This window comes from Chiloscyllium punctatum, chromosome 32, assembly GCF_047496795.1.
Source record: "Chiloscyllium punctatum isolate Juve2018m chromosome 32, sChiPun1.3, whole genome shotgun sequence".
In the NCBI taxonomy this organism is placed as follows: Eukaryota; Metazoa; Chordata; class Chondrichthyes; order Orectolobiformes; family Hemiscylliidae; genus Chiloscyllium; species Chiloscyllium punctatum.
In genome coordinates, this window is record NC_092770.1 from 20,039,899 (window position 1) to 20,059,871 (window position 19,973).

At 38.7% G+C, this 19,973-nt stretch overlaps 1 protein-coding gene across 1 annotated transcript in view; it reads left to right on the forward strand.

Moving 5' to 3' along the window:
• Positions 1-788: 788 nt before the first annotated feature.
• LOC140457961 (epiphycan-like) overlaps positions 789-19,973 on the forward strand; it is a 47,924-nt gene continuing 28,739 nt past the window's right edge. Inside the window, exons 1-2 of the mRNA XM_072551831.1 lie at positions 789-1,128; positions 2,373-2,588. Coding sequence (XP_072407932.1) covers positions 2,382-2,588 — 207 coding nt within the window. The 5' untranslated portion in view covers positions 789-1,128; positions 2,373-2,381. The remainder of the gene's footprint in view (positions 1,129-2,372; positions 2,589-19,973) is intronic.

Here is a 19,973-nt window from a genome sequence, read left to right on the forward strand (position 1 = left end):
CATCCTTAGAGTACTTCTGCTTCCCTTGCCTTCAAGCACAAAGAAAGGAAGTTTATTGGCGTTGTCAGCAGGGCTCAGCTAAGTCATTCGGTCATTGTTTCAAGCTCACTTTGTCAAGGGCAGCCTTTGATACCAGTCTCTTGCCTGCTTGGAGCAGCCTGAGATAGAATCCTCTTGCAATAAGTGTTCAGGAGCAGAATATTGGCAGTCCAGTGCATGTCTTGTAAATTTTTGCCCCACTGCGGGCTGTTTTCCTCCCAGAGGCAGGTATTAAAAGAGATGAAAGTAGACAAAGCTGTTACTTTTCCAGGATATCCTCTGAGTGGTGTGTTGGGTAGGGAATGGTGCATGGGGCCAGATTCAAATATGATGGATACCATGGTAAATCTCCCCTGCATCCTCTCTTCCTAATACAGAATCCAGCTGTTATCCAGAATTTTTAAAATCAGAGACCGATTTTCAGCTTAAAGTTAACAGTGAGCTACAACAACATTTGTATGACAAGAACCTTTCTGTCAATGTTTGAATTAATTTGACATAAGGTGGTTAACATCCAGATAATTTTGGAACGTAACAGCTTACATAAGATAATACAACAATAAAATTTGTGTAAATATCTGAATAAAAGTCGCCTTCATAGGATACGGGGTGTCAGATTGAGGTGGTTGCCTTTTAGTTAAACATATCGGAATGAAGATGAGCAGTCATCAGCTAAATCCCATTTGTTCTGGACAGAAGGGTCAAAGTCAATAAAGTTCCCGTTACACAGCTCTTCCAGCTTTACCACAAAAGGACATGCCTGTGTTACACTGCAGATTCTGGGACAGCTTTTTATTTCATGGAACACAATCCATTTGAGAATCTTACGATGCTGTGTGGCTTTTTGTGCCAGGACACTTGCAGACGTAATACAGTAGTATTAAGTTACGCGAGAGTAAACACTTTGTCCCAAACACCACTCAGGAGCAGCAGCAGCAGCAGCAGCAGCCACATACCAGGTCAAGAGCCACCTCATTCAAGGGAAGCTCCTGCATCAGATAAATGAGCCTCCTTCTTGGAGTCCTGAATTCCATCATCACTAATCTACACCTTGTTTCTTTGGACCATTTCAGAGGGTAGCAGCGGAGGGTGAGTATTTGGTCTTTGGATTTTTTTTAAAGCATCTAAAGGCATTCATTCTTTGGCTTTCATCAAGCCAAAATTACAAGCCAAGCAATTAACTGCTCAAGTGTCAGTGTTATTTAACTGTTCTTGGCATCAAATTCTTCATCATCCTGCATGAAGGACAGCAGTAGTGAATCAGTCCAGATAATTCTTTTTGTATGGCAAATGCAAAACTGAAAGTGATGGCATTTGTTCATTATTAACAAAGTTAATGACTTTAATCGTGCTTGACCATTATAAACTAAATTCTATACAAGGACAAAAGGAAGAACAAAGAGCAAACTGTTTGCCCTTTTAAGCTAACAGGGAGAATGCCTGGAGCTTTATTCAGCCATGTAAAATAAGATTGATATGGAGAACTAAACAAAGTAACATTGCTTGCCTGTTTTTGAAACTTTAATTATCTCAACTCTCTTTATTTGCAAAAGGGGTTATGTGAGAGAAATTAATGCTCCTGTAAAAAAACCATGAAGGAAATCACTGATAAGCTTGACCCATTTTATTTACACCAATAAATAGAAACTATTTCTGAATCTGAGGTAACCTCAGGTGTTCATTAAATTAAAAGTTGACTTGACTGCAGTCTTTGAGGTGCTAGTTTGACTCCATTTACAGTCCTTGAGCCACATTGAGTATATTGGCTATTAAGAGTCACAAGGCTTCACTGTAGTTTGTCTGTCTCAATATTTTACCTTTTGGCTTCAGAGTTTATGTGAAGAGGCCTGAAAAGGAAACCTGTGTGAAAGCCATGGGTTGCACAGCAGTCCTCCGCTCCCAAAGGAATTTCATATAGTCATGACTAGAGAAACACCATACACAGACCTGCTTTCATGCAGAAAATTCTGACTGTAAATAGAAATGCAATGAAAAAAAAGCAGCCAGCCTGCACTGGCTGAATATAGTTTGCTATGCATGTGTACAAGAAGGTGTTATTTGAGATGGAAGTAACTTTTTTGAAGAAACAAGCACTTGAATTATATCAGCTTTGTCTGAAGTAGCTTCTTTCCTTCAGTATAATTATATTCTTGCTTTATAAATTGCGCAGAATAAGTACTTCATTGTGAAAAGATTGTAATTAAGCTACAGCAAAATAAAACTGTGATGAAATTTTAGCTGCACAAATTATGAATAGATTTCTTGTAAATTATTGCAATAGAGCATTGCCATTCTCTGAAGTATTAATGGAACGATTTATTTATCTCTTCAAGCATTCAAGAATGAAGACCTTTGCCTCTATAGTACTGTTGGGACTTCTAATGCTGGAAATTGTTCTTGCTGCCCCTACAAAAAATGAAGAGAAAGCAAGGAAATTGAAACAGATACAATTATTACCTAATGATTTTTTAGAAGAACACGGTTATGTGAATCAGGATCCAAGAAATTTCTTTGAGTATGAGGATGGGCTGATTATTGACGAACCACTGGTAATGAATGGTTTTATCTTTTCCAAAGACAAATGATCTGTTACATACTTCTGCTTTTAACTCTGCAAAAATTAAGTTCCTACCATTTTAACTATTTAATATTGAGCTTTGTCACTGTGCTAAATATACCTATCCCATTTTGATACTGGCAATGGCTTCTAGGGAATATTATATAGTTTGCACTATGTCGGTGTTGTTTATTAAATTAGCCTTGGTTCCAGTGGTTAGGTATCTGTAAGGAATTGGTGGTTAAAGTTAATGAATCATTCAGTGTCGGTAGCTAGTTTTGACTGAATATATCACCTTTCCTTTGATAAATGTGTCAAAACAGAATCTTATTAACTTCTGTCTATCTATTGTTGGAGAATTATGATTTTTTTTTCCATTCATGATCATGATGCCATAGAAAAGTAAATACTACAGCATGTGACAGTTCTACTCCTCAACAATCATTTTATTCTATTCAGCTTGTGGAACAAATGTACTTTTGGACAATTATATGATATAATGCATTAGTCTTTAAAAATAATTCTATTAAAATCTAGTTTACTCAGTGTTCTATTTTAGAAACTTTTCCTAATGAACTGAGCAGAGTGGTGAGTCCTGAGCTTGTTGTTCGAACAGTCGCTTCAGTTGAATTTTCCCCAAACCTGATTTCAACAGTTTGGTTCGGGAATGTGACCTTTTTGACCAGCATGATGGGCTCAACACTAATGAACCAAAGATGGCAAAGTTTAATTCACTGCCTACAGACAGCTCAGGAATTACAGACAGTTAGACGTTCCTGCTTCACAGGCTATCAATTAAGCTCACCAGACTGAACGCCTGCAGTTTCAATCAGTAGGTGGAACAAAGCAATAGTTTCCCATTGCCCATGTATCTAAGAAAAAGAATTAGAATGAACCTTCTACTTCTGTAGGTGACTGCATCAGATGTTTGATAAACTTTATAGATTATAGTTGAAAAATATCTTTATGATAAAGTACTTGTTGCTTCCAAGTTGTAAGTTGTTCCAAGTAAAAGAATGTGATATCAAAAGAAGAGTTCATTTGACTGCTTTTGAAATGTAGTTACAAAGTACTGTAAACTGTGTAGCAAACCTGGCCAAGATTACACTCTCATTAGCAAGCACTACAACTTTTGTCTGCATGCAACAATAGTAAGAGATGATACCAACTTGAAGATGAATTTTTTAAAAAGTCCTTACACCCATTATAGCCAAAATGCAAGGAAGTTGCATACATTTAGAACAAAATAAATTGAAATGTTTAAGTATCTCAAGACTCCTCACATAATACATATAACTTGAAGACATTAAAATGCTGTGTGTGACTATTAAACATAAAAAAAAATTGAAATAGGCATTTGATTGAAATCCTGAACCAACAGAGATTAGCATTAAATAAATGTCAGGAAAATTCTCTGGTCATCAAGAAAAACAACTGCCCGCAAATGCAACATGCTATTTCTAGGAACAGCTCAGTTACTCAAGCATATGGGCATATGCTTCTAAAAATCAATAAACCGCTATACCAACGTTCCAACATCTGAGGCTTACCCTGCAACACATTTCATACCAAATGTGGCATTATATTCAATTCATGTTTTGCTAATCAACAAATCCTTCATATATAACAAGATGACCACAAACAAGACTTCTGTAAACAGTCCAAATCCTAAACCCACGCATACCGGGCTAAGAGACATAGCAAAGTCACCAAGGTAACAGGAACTCCTAAACTTTAGAGTATGAACCCAATAAAATGATAACCCACTAAACCTATGTTTTATGTTCAAGAAATTAATTTACAATGATGATCTGCCTTTTGCTAATCTTGTATGTCACCAAACACAATAAATTTCCAGTGCAAAAATATAATAATGTGTGATTACCTGACTGATTGCAAGGTCACTAGAAAATAGTTACATCTATACACTGTCTTTCATGATCTCAGCACGTCACAAAGCACTTTACAGCCAATTAAGTAGAATTGTACAATAATCACAGCACAAGAGGAGGCCATTCAACCCATTTATGTCCCTGCTGAAACTCTGCAGGAGCATAATTTTAAAGTACTTTTCAAATGTAGCTACTTTTGGGATGCAGCAAATATGGAAGCCAATTTTTTAAAAAATGCGATAATGAACAGATAATCTGTTTTGGATGCTGACTGAGGGTTAACTATTGTTCTGGATATCAGAGATAACTCTTATGCTCTTTAAACAGTGCTAAGGGACTTTTGACATTCACCTGAGAGGGCAGATAGAGCATAAGTTAGTGTTTCGTACAAAGATCAACACCACCAACAGGACAGTATGATTTCAGTTTGATGCTGGAGTATCAGTTTTGGTTAATGTACTCCAGCTCCCGAAGTGAAACCTGAAAGCACAACTTTCTTGATGCACAAGCAATATTACTACACCTCTGCCACAACTGACACAATCTTACAAAAGGCATAGAAAAATGCCTCAAAATATCTCCAACATAGCAGCCACCAATCCTAATGAGAACTATTTTTTTCAAAATCAGCAATTATCATTGAAATATTCAACAAATACAACTAACAAATAAAGCAGCCACAAATATGTTCTGGATTTCTCTCTGTTCTACTTTTGGCACACTGCTTCACAGACTAATATCATTTTCTGCCTTTATTATTACAGCAGTTGTTTAATTCTTTATCAGATTAACAAACCCACTTAAACAGATGGAAATTTAACATCAATGCTTTAACCAGTATTAATTCATGTCACAAAACTGAAATGAAACTAATTTAAGACTAAAACAAAAATCCATACAAATGTCTCATTAATTTTACAGGATTTTAAAAATGTTTTATTCTTTATGTAATAACTCACCTTTCAACAAAAGAATGCTGAGACTTTAAAAATGTCTTTTCACAGATTTCCACACCTACAACAGCGTCATTTCTGCCCCTTTGCAACTCCATCCTCCAAGCTCCAGTCTCAAGGTGACCCCTCAACAATGAGCAGAACTAAGCCACTGGAACCCATCAAATGTATCACTTTACTAACTGCTAGATACCCCTCAAAGCTGATGGCAAGCCAATAGAAGATTATTCAAATTGGTTAAAAAATATATCCCAGATTGACTGTATTGTGTAGAGTTGGGAGGCAGTGTGATTTTTATAATAAGGACAGAGTTCACTTATGCTGCCAATTTAAAGGCAATGCTGCAATGCTGATGAGCTATAGAGTGACATCAATCTTGAGTCATGTCTCTGCCTCTGAGTTAGAAGCTCCAGAGTTAATTCCAGCTGAGTACTTGATGTCATGGAAGATGTATTTGAAATGTGACTGAACAGGGTGGTTTCTTGAGTGTAAATCCTTCCAGTACACTAATGGCAGGCAGTAAAAGTAGGAGGGATTCTGGATTAGTGGTGCTGGAAGAGCACAGCAGTTCAGGCAGCATCCAAGTAGCTTCGAAATCGATGTTTCGGGCAAAAGCCCTTCATCAGGAATAAAGGCAGTGAGCCTGAAGCGTGGAGAGATAAGCTAGAGGAGGGTGGGGGTGGGGAGAAAGTAGCATAGATTAGGCCCTGGTCATCTGAACTTGTTACTGAGTGTCAACCCTTGACCTACAGGCTTAAGTGACCTGCTCCAGACATGGAAACAGATAAAAGCACGACTGCCTTATGCAACCAGAAGATTTAAAATTTTATCATTGTATTGAATGGAATTGCTAAAATGAGATTACATTTCAGATACTTATTAACAAAAATTCAGCTTTGTCTCTGTGAAAGCGCCAAACCCTAATCCTAAACCCCACTTCACAGCTCTATATGTTGACTCTTCAGTGTGGTGAACAAATCTTTTAGATGATAAGGCCCCCTTACCTTCCAAGCTGGTTGGAACAAATTCCATGCCACTATTGTCAGGTCTTGGTCAATATTGTACCCCACCCACCACCCTACATCAACTTTGAACTACACTATGTTGTCTTTAATCTAATTGCAATTTGTGAAAAGCCTAACCTTGAATGGAAGCATCATGAATTATTTCCGAACTGCTTGAATGCAAGAGATGAATTGCAATTTTAGAAACTGGTGTCAAATCTTGAATATTACAATTTGATTCTCTAAAAAAAGAGCAATTCTGCCTAAGTTGCAAATCAAAAGCAATTTTATTTTGCTATTAAAGCTATATGGACTTAGGAAGAACAATGCATGCTTTCTCCGTTTGTAGCCTTTTATCAAAGTACTAACCTGAAGCTCTGACAATGGGAGTTTGAACCCTAGTAACAAAATTGCTTATATTTTAGTTTGTTAAGGACTTATGAAGGTTCTGGGTGGAGAATCATTTAAGGGTGACTGAAGCAGCATTCTCTCCCAGAGAAAAGATGAGATTAGAAAAATCATTGTATGAAATAGCAACTAATTAGAATTTTTGATTAATAAAGACAAATTACTTTTTTGACTGTTGTTCAAAATTCAAATTAATCTATGTCGTTACAGAACCTGGGCACTGCAATTTTGTTTTAAAAATTTCAGAATCACACTTTGTCAGAGGAAGGCAGACTCATTCCCAGATGGAAATAAATCAAGAGCACTATGACTCTCCTTTAGAACTGGACTCGACCCATTAACTCTCGAAACTTTAATTCTAGTTTCTCTCTCTTTAGGTGCTGCCAGACCGACTAAGTTTCTCCAGCACTTTCTCCTGTTCAGATATGCAAATGAGCATCCGCATCTAGTGAGGTCAGGAATGCCTGCAGGCATTTAATTTTTATTCTTTCACGGGAATTTGAGTGTTGGAGGCAAGGTCTGGATTACCTGCACATTCTTATCTGCCCTTGTGGAAGTGGTGATGAATCAACTTTAAAAGTAGCACAAGTGACTAGGCCAATCTAACTATTGCTACTTGACATTCAATGGTGTTAGCACTGAATCCCCCACTATCACAACCCTAGAGTTATTATTGACTAGAAACACATCTGGACTCACTACATAAACACAGTGGCCACAAAAGCAAGTCAGAGGCTAGGAGTACTGCAAAGAGTAACTCACTTCCTGACTCCCCAAAGCCTGTTCGCCATCTACAAGGCACAAATCAGGAGTGTGATGGAATACTCCCCACTTGCCTGGATGAGTGCAGCTCCAACAACACTCAAAAAGCTTGATATCATCAAGCACAAAGAAGTCTGCTTGATTGGCACTACATCCACACCCTCCACGACCGGCGTTCAGTAGTAGCAGTTTGTACGATCTATGAGGTGTACGAAGACATTCATCAAAGATTCTCAGACAACACCTTCTAAACAGTCACCATCTTAACATGGGAAATACATAATTGTTCCTTCACTGTTGCTGGGTCAAACTCCCTGAATTCCCTCCCTAATGGCATTGTGGGTCAACCCACAGCAGGTGGATCGCAGCAGTTCAAGAAGGAAGTTCACCACCACCTTCTCCAGGACAACTAGGGATGGGCAATAAATGCTGGCTAGCCAGCGATGTCCACATTCCACAAATGAATTGTAAGAAGTTCAGAGGGCAGTTAAGAATCAACTGTAAGTTGGCCTGAAGTCATCTATAGGTCAGACTGGAGAAGGTTGACAGATATCTTACCTACAAAGAATTTAATGAGGCAAGCAATCTTGCCCTTTCATAGCTTTCATTAATAATAATGGCTTTTCATTTCAGTTTTATTTAGTTAACTAAATTTAGATTCCCCTGCTGCCAGGTGGAATTTTATCTCCTGGCTTTGGATAGGTTCAGGCCTTGCGATAACTAGGCCACTAACATAACCATTTTACTTCCATACCACTCGTTCTGCCATGAGGTATGAAACTTGGTGGAGCTCAATCTCCCACCTCAGAAAGTGGGCAAGTAAGAAGGAATTAAACTGCTTTCAATTAGTGTTTTTCAAACCTTGGGACGCCATCCAAAAGCATTTCACAGCCAGTGTGGTCCTTTTGTGGTGTCGATACTGATGTCATATGGATGACTGCCAATTAAATGTCCTCCTGCCAGGCATACTGCCTTGCCTGTGCTTCAGACATATAAAACTATCTCTGCCTTGTTAGCAAATATCAATGATAACCTGTCAGGGTCAAACTGGTTCAAAATGCCCTGATATAAGCTTGCAGAACATAATCATAAAAAACATACACCATTTAAAACATAATTGTAGTTTGTGAAAGGTGATTATGTTTGGAAATATTTACATCAGAATTTTTAATTAGCCTTTTTAAGGAAAAGATATATAATGTCAGATTTTGCTGAAGAAATAATGATGATTAAATGGCATTAGCTATTATTAATATACAAATCAATTCTTAACTTGTGGAAAAGAAGAACTACCACGTGAATTGCAAATCCCCAAACATAGCTGAAGACCTTTGGTTAACTTCATGAAAACAATTCTTGCTGTTAGTGTCTTTTGATTTAATGAACTTGCTATGTTCATAGATTGATTATCCAAAAACTCATCACAGCAAAGTCTTGTAATTGCAAGTACTCCTTAATAACATGATCATTGTTAATGCAATGTTAATGAACCTCTCTGGCCCAGCAGTACCATGCATTGTTTTTAGAAGTCATGACAGCGTCCAACTTTAAAATAATTTGTTTTCTTACTTTCCTTTCTATCTCTTTTTTCCCCCAAAAGTGAATCATTCATTCACTCCTTCATCTTTCATTACTTGAATATTAGATGCATTCCTCTTTCATCCTCCCTCTGAATCTGTTCCATTTACACCTCTTTTTTTAAAGTAATTTGTCAAGTAAGTACACTGTTTGTCCCACTGCTCCCCAAAATTCAAAATATATGGTGGTCCTTACCATGTTGTTGCAAGATCATGCTTCAAACAACTTTCTTGGTAAAAGATGTTAGAATCTAAATCAAGCATAATAGGTTTAACTAACGGGGTGAAGTTGCAACATGCTCTGCGCTATCCTGTAATATGTTCTATCTGTGTGTTAACAGTTGTGTATTGTGTGCCTCACCATTTGATAGAGTAAGATTTCAAGAATGAAGCATCAACCCAGAACAATTTCTTTTAAAAAGAAATTATGAACATTATATTATGAGTTAACCACTTGGAGGGCAAGCCTTAAATTTACTTTATTAGGAACAAAAAATTACAAAAACAAAAGACATTCTTCAATCCAGGTTGATGCTAGATGAATGAAATCGCTTCCGTTGCAACTGAAAAAATGCCTGCAGCAGGAAAAACTAACACATTAGATAATTTGTAAAACAGGTTCACTCGATGCCAACCTGGTTCAGGGCATCCTGTTTGAGATAGTTTGTCAGGAAAACTTCCAATGTTGTACAGACGTGAAGAAATTATTTCTCTGAGGGTTCTGCAGCTTTGGAACTCTCTGCTTCAGAACGCATTGCAGGCTGGGCAATTGAAATGTTCAAGATGAAGGCAGGTAGATTCTTGTTAGGCAGGGGAATCAAAGATTACCAAGAGTAGGTGGGAATGTGGAATTTGAAACACAAACAGATCGGCCATGAATGATGGAGCATTCGTGGGATCAAATGGTCTACGCCTGCTCCATCCGCATTGGGACTTATTACAAAGATGGACATTTAGCAATCATTTAGATTTCTGTAGCATAACTCTGTACCTCAGGAACTTTAATAAATTGCACGGCAATAATGTATCAATGGATACAAATGTCAAGTAAAGAGATTTTAGCTGAAGCAACCAAACTTGGACAGCAGGTAAGTTTTTAAGAAGTTTCTTTGAGGAAATCAGACAGGTAGTGAGGCAGAGAGGTCTCGAACATAAAGTCTGTTCAGCTGAAACTACAGCAGCAGATGGTGGAGAGATTAAAATCGAGAACATTCAAGACCAAAACAGAAGAGTTTCAAAATTGAGGTATTACTTCACCAGGACACTAAGTGGTCAGCAAGTGCAGTAAACTGCTGATTCACTGTAACCTCTCCTATTAGGTCAGGGTTCAAGTCATCAATACAAAGACACCATCCCCCTAGCCAACCTTTTGCAGCCTTTTCCAGTTTTAAGCTAATATAATCTGATATGTAATGAACTAATTCTTGTTACTCAGGTATGTATCCCTTCTGTTGAAAACTTTATAGTGATTCATCCTTCACCAATTAATAATGGAAAGCCCTGTAGATTAGTATGACAAGACTCTACAAGCAAGGGATGTACCTCCGTAGATCAAAGTCTCTGAGATAATGAATAATTCTGATAGAATGTTCCCTATCTAATGCAAGTTTTAAATTAATTTGTGTGAAGAGGGCATCACTGGTGAGTTACTGCCCATTGCTAATTGCCCTTGAGAAGATGATAGGCAGTGGCCTTTTTGAAACCTTGCAGTCCATCTGGTGGCAGTGTACATCCACAATATTTTGCAAAAAAAGAGTTCAAGGATTTTCATATCAGTCTAAGTCACGATGATGTGTGGTTTGGAGAGAAAATTGCAGAAGGTGCTGCCCCCATGAGCCGCTGCCGATTTGCTTCTACGAGGTAGAGGTCAGGAGTTTGGACAGTGGTTTTGAAGAAAGCTTATGAGCTGTTGCTGATAGTTTGATATACTATCTGGTATATAGTACACATTGTTGCTGCTACACACCAATGGTGGAGAAAATTACTGATTAAGTGTGATTGGGCTGTTTTGTCACAGATGGTGCTGAGTTTCCTGAGCATTGTTGGAGCTCCTCTCATCTAGGCAAAAGGAGAATATTCTTTCACACTCCAAATTTGTGCCTTGTAGATGGTAAATCTGGGGAATCAGGAGATTATCTACTCGCCAGAGAATTCCTAGTCCTTTCCTGTGTGTTTTTTTAACCACAGTATTTAAATGACTGGTCCAGTTCAATTTCTGGTCAATAGTGGTCCCTAGAATGGTGATAACGGAGGATTCAGAGATGACACTGCTTTTTATTGTCAAGGGAGATTCTCTCTAGCTGGAGATGATTTTTGCCTGACAATTGTGTGGCGCAAATGTTACCTGCAACTTAACAGGGCAAGCATGAATGCTGTCCAGGTCTTCCTGTATTTGGAAAAGGACTGTTTCATTATTAGTGTAGTTCTGAACACTGGAATCGTCAGAGAATATCCCCACTTCTGATGATTAGATTCCCTACAGTGTGGAAACAGGCACTTCGGCCCAACAAGTCCACACCGATCCTTCGGAGAGTAACCCACCCAGACCCATTTCCCTCTGACTAATGCACCAAACACTTTTGGCAATTTAGCATGGCCAATTCACCTGACCTGCACATCTTTGGGCTGTGGGAAGAAACCGGAGCACCCGGAGGAATCCCATACAAACACAGGGAGAATGTGCAAACTCCACACAGACAGTTGCCCAAGGCTGGCATTGAACCCGGGACCCTCGTGCTGTGAGGCAGCAGTGCTAACCACTGAGCCACCGGGCTCAGCAGGTATGTAAGGAACAAATTCCCAATCCTTAAAATCTTATGACAGAAGGAATATTAATGATGAAACAGCTGAAATAGTGTTAGAAATTTGTGGAAGCAATCACTATTGGCTAAATGCTGGGGCAGGTGGCAGCCACTACCCCTTCTTTCTACATACTTTCTAGTCAACTTGCTCAGAAATCTCTGGAGCAGATGGAACTTGAACCTGGGTCTCCTGGCTGAAAAGTCGAGACATTACCACTGTGCCACTTAAAAGGGCCTGTTCAGTTAATAGGGTTAGAAGATGAACCACGAATACGTGTTGCCAAGAATACTTGTCTTAAAGACAAGATGTAGAATGTCACATGACAGCAAGTACAACTTGCACTGGCTGTTCAAACAACTAGCCCGGGGTGATGAGTCTGACCCAACAGGATCTAAACTGGATTCATTGATCCTCCATTCAAGACTGATTGAAACAGATTGAGTGGAGCCTAATGCAGTTTCTAATGTTAACCCTTTCAGAACCATTATCTTATACAATGCAGGATTGGGGGTGGACACACTATTTTACTTTCTAATAGATTAAATTTAATTCTTTTCATTGAACTTTCTCAAAATCTATGCTTTTGCAGTTCAGTTCTCTTAGCCTGTCATGGTAAGAAAGCAGCTTCAAACTAGTTATCAGTCTAGTAACCTTCATCTGAACACTTTCTACCTCAATATCACCCATAACATGAGGACAGCCAAAACTGAGCATGGTATTCCAGCAAGGTCTATCCAGGTTCTTATAAAGGGCGAGGATAGCATTTTTTGTTTTTCAGTTGGTTGCCTTGATAACGTGTTTTAAAATTCTCTGTGCTTCTGCCTCATAGCACTCATCAAGAACTTGCATTGAATTATGCACCATGAAACCTGGATCATTCTTTCATTGACGGCCTGAAGTTTATTATATTGCAGTGTGTACATACTGGCCTTCATCCATAATACTACAATCTGCTATATTAAATGGCAACCAACAAATCTCATCCCAGGTCTCTATTATAATTCGATTTGCTTGATGTTTTTCTCTCATTTAACATTTGCACAAATCTTTGCATCCTCCAAACATCCATGTTTTTATCCAGATCATGGGAGGGTGGGGGAAACATGCTTAAGCATGCTTGAGAACCTTCAGCTGCAATCAATCCCCATGTAAAGTATGAATAAACTTCTAAACATGAGATTCAAACTAAAAATCTGTTTATCAATCCCACAAAGCCCTATCTTATTAAGTAGCCTATTGCATGTCATATTGTTCAAAGCATTTTGCAGATGAAGATGTAGATTATCAACCAGTCTATCTATATCCATCAACGTGGAACAGCTTTAAAACGCTCCACTAGATTGAGTGGAGATTCTTTCCTTGGAGTAATATTGCGAGTCCCTTAAGACTTTGTTTCTGTGCAAGCAATTGGAAATCGTAAACCTAATTATTTCCTTCAGGTTTCAGAATGGAAATCAACGTAATGGGTCTGTAATTTCCTTGAGTGACTTACTGTCCTTTTATTTCTGTTGACACTATGCGACTTACTGAAATGCACTTTCAGGGTGCAGGTAGTTGGAAAAAGCGACAGAGACAGGGGCAGAATCTGTATTAGGAGGGCTGATTTTTAGGCTATTGCACAGAATGAGTCAGAGCAGTTAGGTGGCTTCCTGCTGTTAGAGCAAACTCAGGAAGAAGCTCTAACAGCAATGAATTGGAGTTAGGACTCAGAAGAAATTGCAAAAGTGAGAAAGTCACTGGCTCTGCGTTGGGAGTAGCGGTGAAGGGCTCAGAAGATGCCTACTCGCGATAAATCCTCAGTGCAGCTGTGAGAAGGGTAAATGTAAAATCATAGAAGTCTTATAGTGAAGAAGCAGGCCATTTGGCCCATCATATCCACACTGACTCTCCGAAATTCATCCCACCCAGCCCCACCCCAATCCCTGTAATCCTGAATGGCAAATACTCCTCGACTACACATCCCTGAACACTACGGGCAATTTAGCATGGCCAATCCACTTATCCTGCATGTCTTCAGACAGTGGGAGGAAACTGGAGCATCTGAGAAAAACCCATGCAGATACAGGGAGAATGTGTAAACTCTACATAGTTGTCCGAGGTTGGAAGCAAACCGGGTCCTTGGCACTGTGAGGCAGCAGTGCTAACCAGTAAGCCACTCTGCCGCCCTACCCCCCACCCCCCCCAACCCAAAAAGATTTAAGTAATGTATGCTAGCTTCAACTGAGCAAGATAAAAACTGGGAGAAAAAACCCAGAAGCAGCCTTTAGCTTGGTGAAGCTAGCTGTCAGTGAAAGCCTGAAGAGTGCCTATCAGAAAGTAGGGGATTGCTTTCTTGCTTTCATGTCCAGGAGACATGAATCTATGATAGGGAAGTGATCAACCAGAACAGGAACAGTCTATGACAAATAGCTCTTGAAGGGAGTTTCAAGACCTGATCAGCAAAAGTGAAGAATTGTAATCCATTTTGAAGTTCCATGACATTCAATTATGCACTGTGTCTTAATGTCAGTGGGGGGGGTGGGGGGAGGGAGGGTTACTGAAAAATCCATGGAATCTGTCTTGTTACTTATGATGTAGAGGAGCCGATGTTGGACTGGGGTGGGAAAAGTTAAAAATCACACAACACCAGGTTATAGTGCAACAGGTTTATTTGGAAACACTAGCTTTCAGAGCGCTGCACCCTCATCAGGTGGTTGTGGAGGACAAGATCGTAAGACACAGAATTTATAGCAAAAGATTAGTGTGTCATACAGTGATATATTGAACAAACCTGGACTGTTGAGTCTTTCATCTTTTAGATTGCAGGTTTCAGTTCATTAATATTGAAATAGTAATAAGTGTTGAGAAGGTTTTGGCAAGGTGCTCATCCTCATTGATAATGTGTTGCAGGCTGAACATGGCTTAGTTTTGCAACTCACGGGAAGTACTGGACAATGAACAGTACCCTATCTGTTGCAACCCGTGTCTGTCTCCTGAGGGGTCATTACGGTTTCTTGCTGTGGCACATTGGAACTGGCGATCGATGAGTTAAGCATCGTACCCTGTTCTTAGGAGGACATCCTTGAGCACCTTCAGGTGTCCATCATGGTGGTACAATGCTCAATTCATATTAATGAACTGAAACCTACATTCTGAAAGACGAAAGACTTAACAATCCAGGTTTGTTCAATATATCACTGTATGACACTGTAATCCTTTGCGATAAATTCTGTGTCTTATGATTTTATACTCCACAACCACCTGATGAAGGAACAGCGCTCCGAAAGTTAGTGTTTCCAAATAAACCTGTTGGACTATAACTTGGTGTTGCATGTTTTTAAACTTTGTTATTTATTGTTTGTGTGCTTAAGAGTATTTGATCAGAGCATATTCCCCATGTTTATCACTAATATTGGGTGTTATCAATAAGTTAGGAGAAAGTGAGGACTGCAGATGCTGGAGATCAGAGCTTAAAAATGTGTTGCTGGAAAAGTGCAGCAGGTCAGGCAGCATCAAAGGAGTAGGAGAATCAACATTTCAGGCATAAGCCCTTCTTCAGGAATAAGTTGCACACATATTGTAGATCGAATCTAATCTCATGGTTGCATAGTAAATGTTACTGTTGTTTGCTCAAAACTGTTGAAATTTGTGGCTTTTTCTCTTAGCAAAACCCCTGGACGTTACACTTTGCTTTAAAAATAAAAGTTTTCTGGTCTCTAACCAGATGATAGCATCATTTAGTGGTATGGTCCGGTCTGGGGTCATAAAATGATAGCTGGTTTGGTTTGGAATCAGTTCCAGAGAACAGTGGCAGCGGTGCAGAACATCTACAGGATGTATTGCAGCAACTCTTCAAGATTTCTCAGATAGCATCTTCCAAATCCATGACTTTTATCCTCTAGTAGGACAAGGTCAACAGGTACATGGGAACACTCCATCTGCAAGCTCTCATCCAAGTCATACAATATCCTGATTTGGAAATATATTGTCGGTCCTTCAGTGTCACTGGATCGTTTTGGAACTCCCGAACAACATTATGGCTCTACCAACACCCAATAGACTGCAGCTGTTTGGAAGACAGATCATCACCACCTTCTCAAAGATAATTATGGATGGGCAATAAATGCTGGTCAAGTCATCAACAGCCACATCTGATGAACTAAATAAAAAGGACATGGCAAGGTGCCCAAAGAATTCAAAAGAAATGTTTCTATTTCAATATAATAAGAAATGGGATAAGACTAGTGGCAAAATATTCATTATTGGATCAGGTGAAAGCATTGCTGGCAGGACCATTGCCCAACCCTCATTGCCCTAGTTCCATTTCAGAGGGGCAGAGAAAAGTCAACCACATTGCTGTGGGTGTGGAGACACATGTAGGATTGACCAGGGAGGATAGCAGATTTTCATTTATAAGGGGCATTACTGATCAAGGTGGGTTTTCATAACAATCAATGGTGGATTCATAGTAACTGCTACTGAGACTTAATTTTCAATTCCAGATTTATAATTGAATTTAAATTCTACCAGCTGCCATAGTGGGATTTGTACACGTACCCCCAAACAATAGTTCCTGGATTATCACATGACAATAATTTTCTATTCTCTCTATTACCAGTCTAGTGACATTGCCAATATGGCACCATCTATCCCCAAGGTCATTGATATTTTTATACATAATATTGTTTCAAAATTTAAAAGAAGCTATTTAAAAATTTTTTAAAAGTTTAGTATATACTGCTAAAAACAAATAGTACAAAATAAATGTGAGGCATTTTATATGACCTCAAGATATCCCAAAGCAATTTACAATGAATTAAGTGTTTTTAAATTAAAAATTCTAGTGATTGCTATGACTATGATCACACATGAATTTAGAACTCAACTCAGGCTCGAGTTGGTGGATTAAACAGACTAATCTTCAAATACAATGATAATATTAACCATTCAATATTTTCAAACAGATAAATCAATTTTAAAATAATTATTACATTATTAAATTAGTAGTTATTAACTAGTGCAAAATACAAATGAGATCTTAACATAGTGCAAATCTTGAAATGATTCAATAGATTAGGAAAAAAAGGTAAACAAACTGCACTAATTCAGTAGAATTGTAGAATGATGACAGCAAAAATAGAGGCCATTCACTCTGCCCTTTCCATGCCAGATCTCTGCAAGAACAATTCAACTGTGCCACTGTCCCCACCATTTTTCCCGTTACTCGGCAATTTTCTCTTCCTGAAAAAGATGTCCCATTATTTTTTGAAAGCTACATGACTAAACCTGCTTCCTCTTGGACAGTGCATTCCCTAGCCGCTTACTGGGGGAGTAATGTGTCTCTGTTTATTGCTGCCATTTTCTTTAATCAAACACCTTAAATCAGCAATGTCTGGTTCTCAATCTTTCCAGAAATAGGGAGAGTTTCTCCCTATTTATTCTATTCAGACCTCTAAAGACCTTGAACACCTCAATCAAATCTCCTTGCTTCTCTAAGGAGAATAGCTTCAGTTATGCTAACTCCACATAACTGACATTCCTCATCTCTGCAACGATATTCAGGAATTCTTTTATGTAAACTTTCACATCATTCCCAAAGTGTCATGCCCAAAACTGGCTAACCAGAATTCCACATGCATCATTATTGGCTTTCTTAACCTGTTGTGCTACATTAATAATTTGTGCCTCACACCACAGATCAGTTTGCTCCAGCACCCTATCAAAATGAATCACTTCACAATTCTCTACATTTTATCCACCCATTCCATTGGGTGATATCCGAGTGAGAGGTTTCACAAACTGGATTAAATTACAAATAAGTTGTTGAAGAACATTATTTCTTTAATATTAATTAGGAGCAATAGTAGTCTACCCAACTCCTCGGGCCTGCTCCAAGTAAATAAGATAATAGCTGTTCTGATTACTCTACATTCTGGCAACCCTGTGATAACCTTTCATTCCCTTGCTTATCAAGATGGTTGATGAATGTCATTCACTGCTACCAATTCTTTGCCTTTTCTTTGTCCTGAGCCTATTACTAGTAGCCTGGGGATTGGTTAGCTTGGTTGACTAGATGGCTGGTTTGCAACATAGAGTGGCACCAACAGTGTGGGTTAAATTTCTGCATCAACCGAAGTTACCAAGAAGACAGGAGCAAGTCTTGCCTTCTCAATCTTTCCCCTTGTCTGAAACATGGTGACCCACAGATGAAACTTACCATCAGTTATCTCTCTCTAATGCGAGTGTAGCCCTATTGTCCAGTAGGAATGTGGTGATTTTTATTAGTGGTAGAGGATATATCCCTGCAGAGGTCTGTACTTAATTAACTAGCAGGATTATTGCATGATAGCAATAAGTATAACTACATTCATGTATTATTACTCAGGCCTTATCAAAGTGATACAGATACATCTGCTCTCTCTGAAAGCTGAATATAACTGTTTATCTCCATCCACAGACTGTATGAAATCATTAGAGCTAATGTAACATGACCATCAACCCTTTCAGTATCACTCTATTCTACAACTGTCATAGGCATTTTACGTGTAAGCCAGTCTCCTTCCTATCAGAAGGATGTTGTGAAACTTGAAAAGGTTCAGAAAAGATTTACAAGGATGTTCCAAGTTTGAAGGATTTGAGCTATTGAGAAAGGTTGATTATGCTGTTTAGCATGGAGAATTTGGACCGAAGAGTCTGTTTCCACACTGTACATCTCTATGACACTATGACTATGTTACAGCTGTTTTCCCTATGTTAAAGCTGAGGGGTGACCTTATAGAGGTTTATAAAATCATGAGGGGCATGGTTAGGAGACATAGACAAGGTCTTTTTCCCTGCGGTGGGGGTGTCCAGAACTAGAAGCCATAGGTTTAGGGTGAGAGGGGAAAGATATAAAAGGGATCTAAGGGGTAACTTTTTCACGCAGAAAGTGGTGCATGTCTGGAATAAGCTGCCAGAGAAAGTGGTGGAGGCTGGTACAATTATAGCAATTAAAGGATGGGTATATAAATAGGAAGGGTTTTAGAGGGATATGGGCCAAGTGTAGGAAAATGAGACTAGATTAGGATATCTGGTCAGCATAGATGAGTTAGATTGAAGAGTTTGTTTCTGTGCTGTACATCTCTATGACTCTATGTCTCTAAGTCAGAAGTGGCCTGCATAGAAAATTTGTCTTTTGCACTGGCTCTTTTTAGCAATGAATGAAATAGCCAAAATGTAATTCAAAATTAAATACCAACAAAATGTTTTACTGAAAATATTTAACAAAAGCAATGTGCACTTTAGTATGACTGTGATAAATCATAGCTTCAACTGCAATTCATGCTATAATTCATACATCATATCTCAACTAAACTCTGTCTACTTATCCAATTTTTTCCACTAATTAAGAAATGTGAAAGGAATATGATTAGCAGCTTGCTATGATTAGTTAAGTTCCTGTCCAAGCACCTATCAGATCAGATTTCATGTAGGCACTTACAGAGGGATTTTGATGTAGCTGCCATTTTGGTTGGAGGTTATCAGCTCATATAAAATTAACTTAATTAATGCTTTTTTCTGGTAAAACTAGAATAAAATCCTCAAAAGAATCACATTAAAACTGGTCAAAACGTGAAGACTATTACAGCCCAGGAAGATGTCATGCAACACACTGTCCATTGATGTTGGCAGGACCCAAAGCATTTGCTGTAGTTAACACTTACAACCTGTTTCTTGACATGGAATGCATGTTCCTAATATAGGAAATAGAGTAGTGTCATTATTATGCTCACAGTGATCCATCTGCACATTCATAGTTACACCCATTACCAAAGTTCTCTCTAAGCATGAGACTGAGCAGCCATTCAGAGGATATGCGCATGCTGGTCAGTGTTCAAATACATTGACACCGATTCAGGAAGTTGCTGCCTTGCCTGGACCTCAGAGTTCCAAGCAGCAGCATGGAAAATGAAGGGAGGCAGGATGTGTGTGTTTTTAAACATGTATTCCTTACTCTGTTC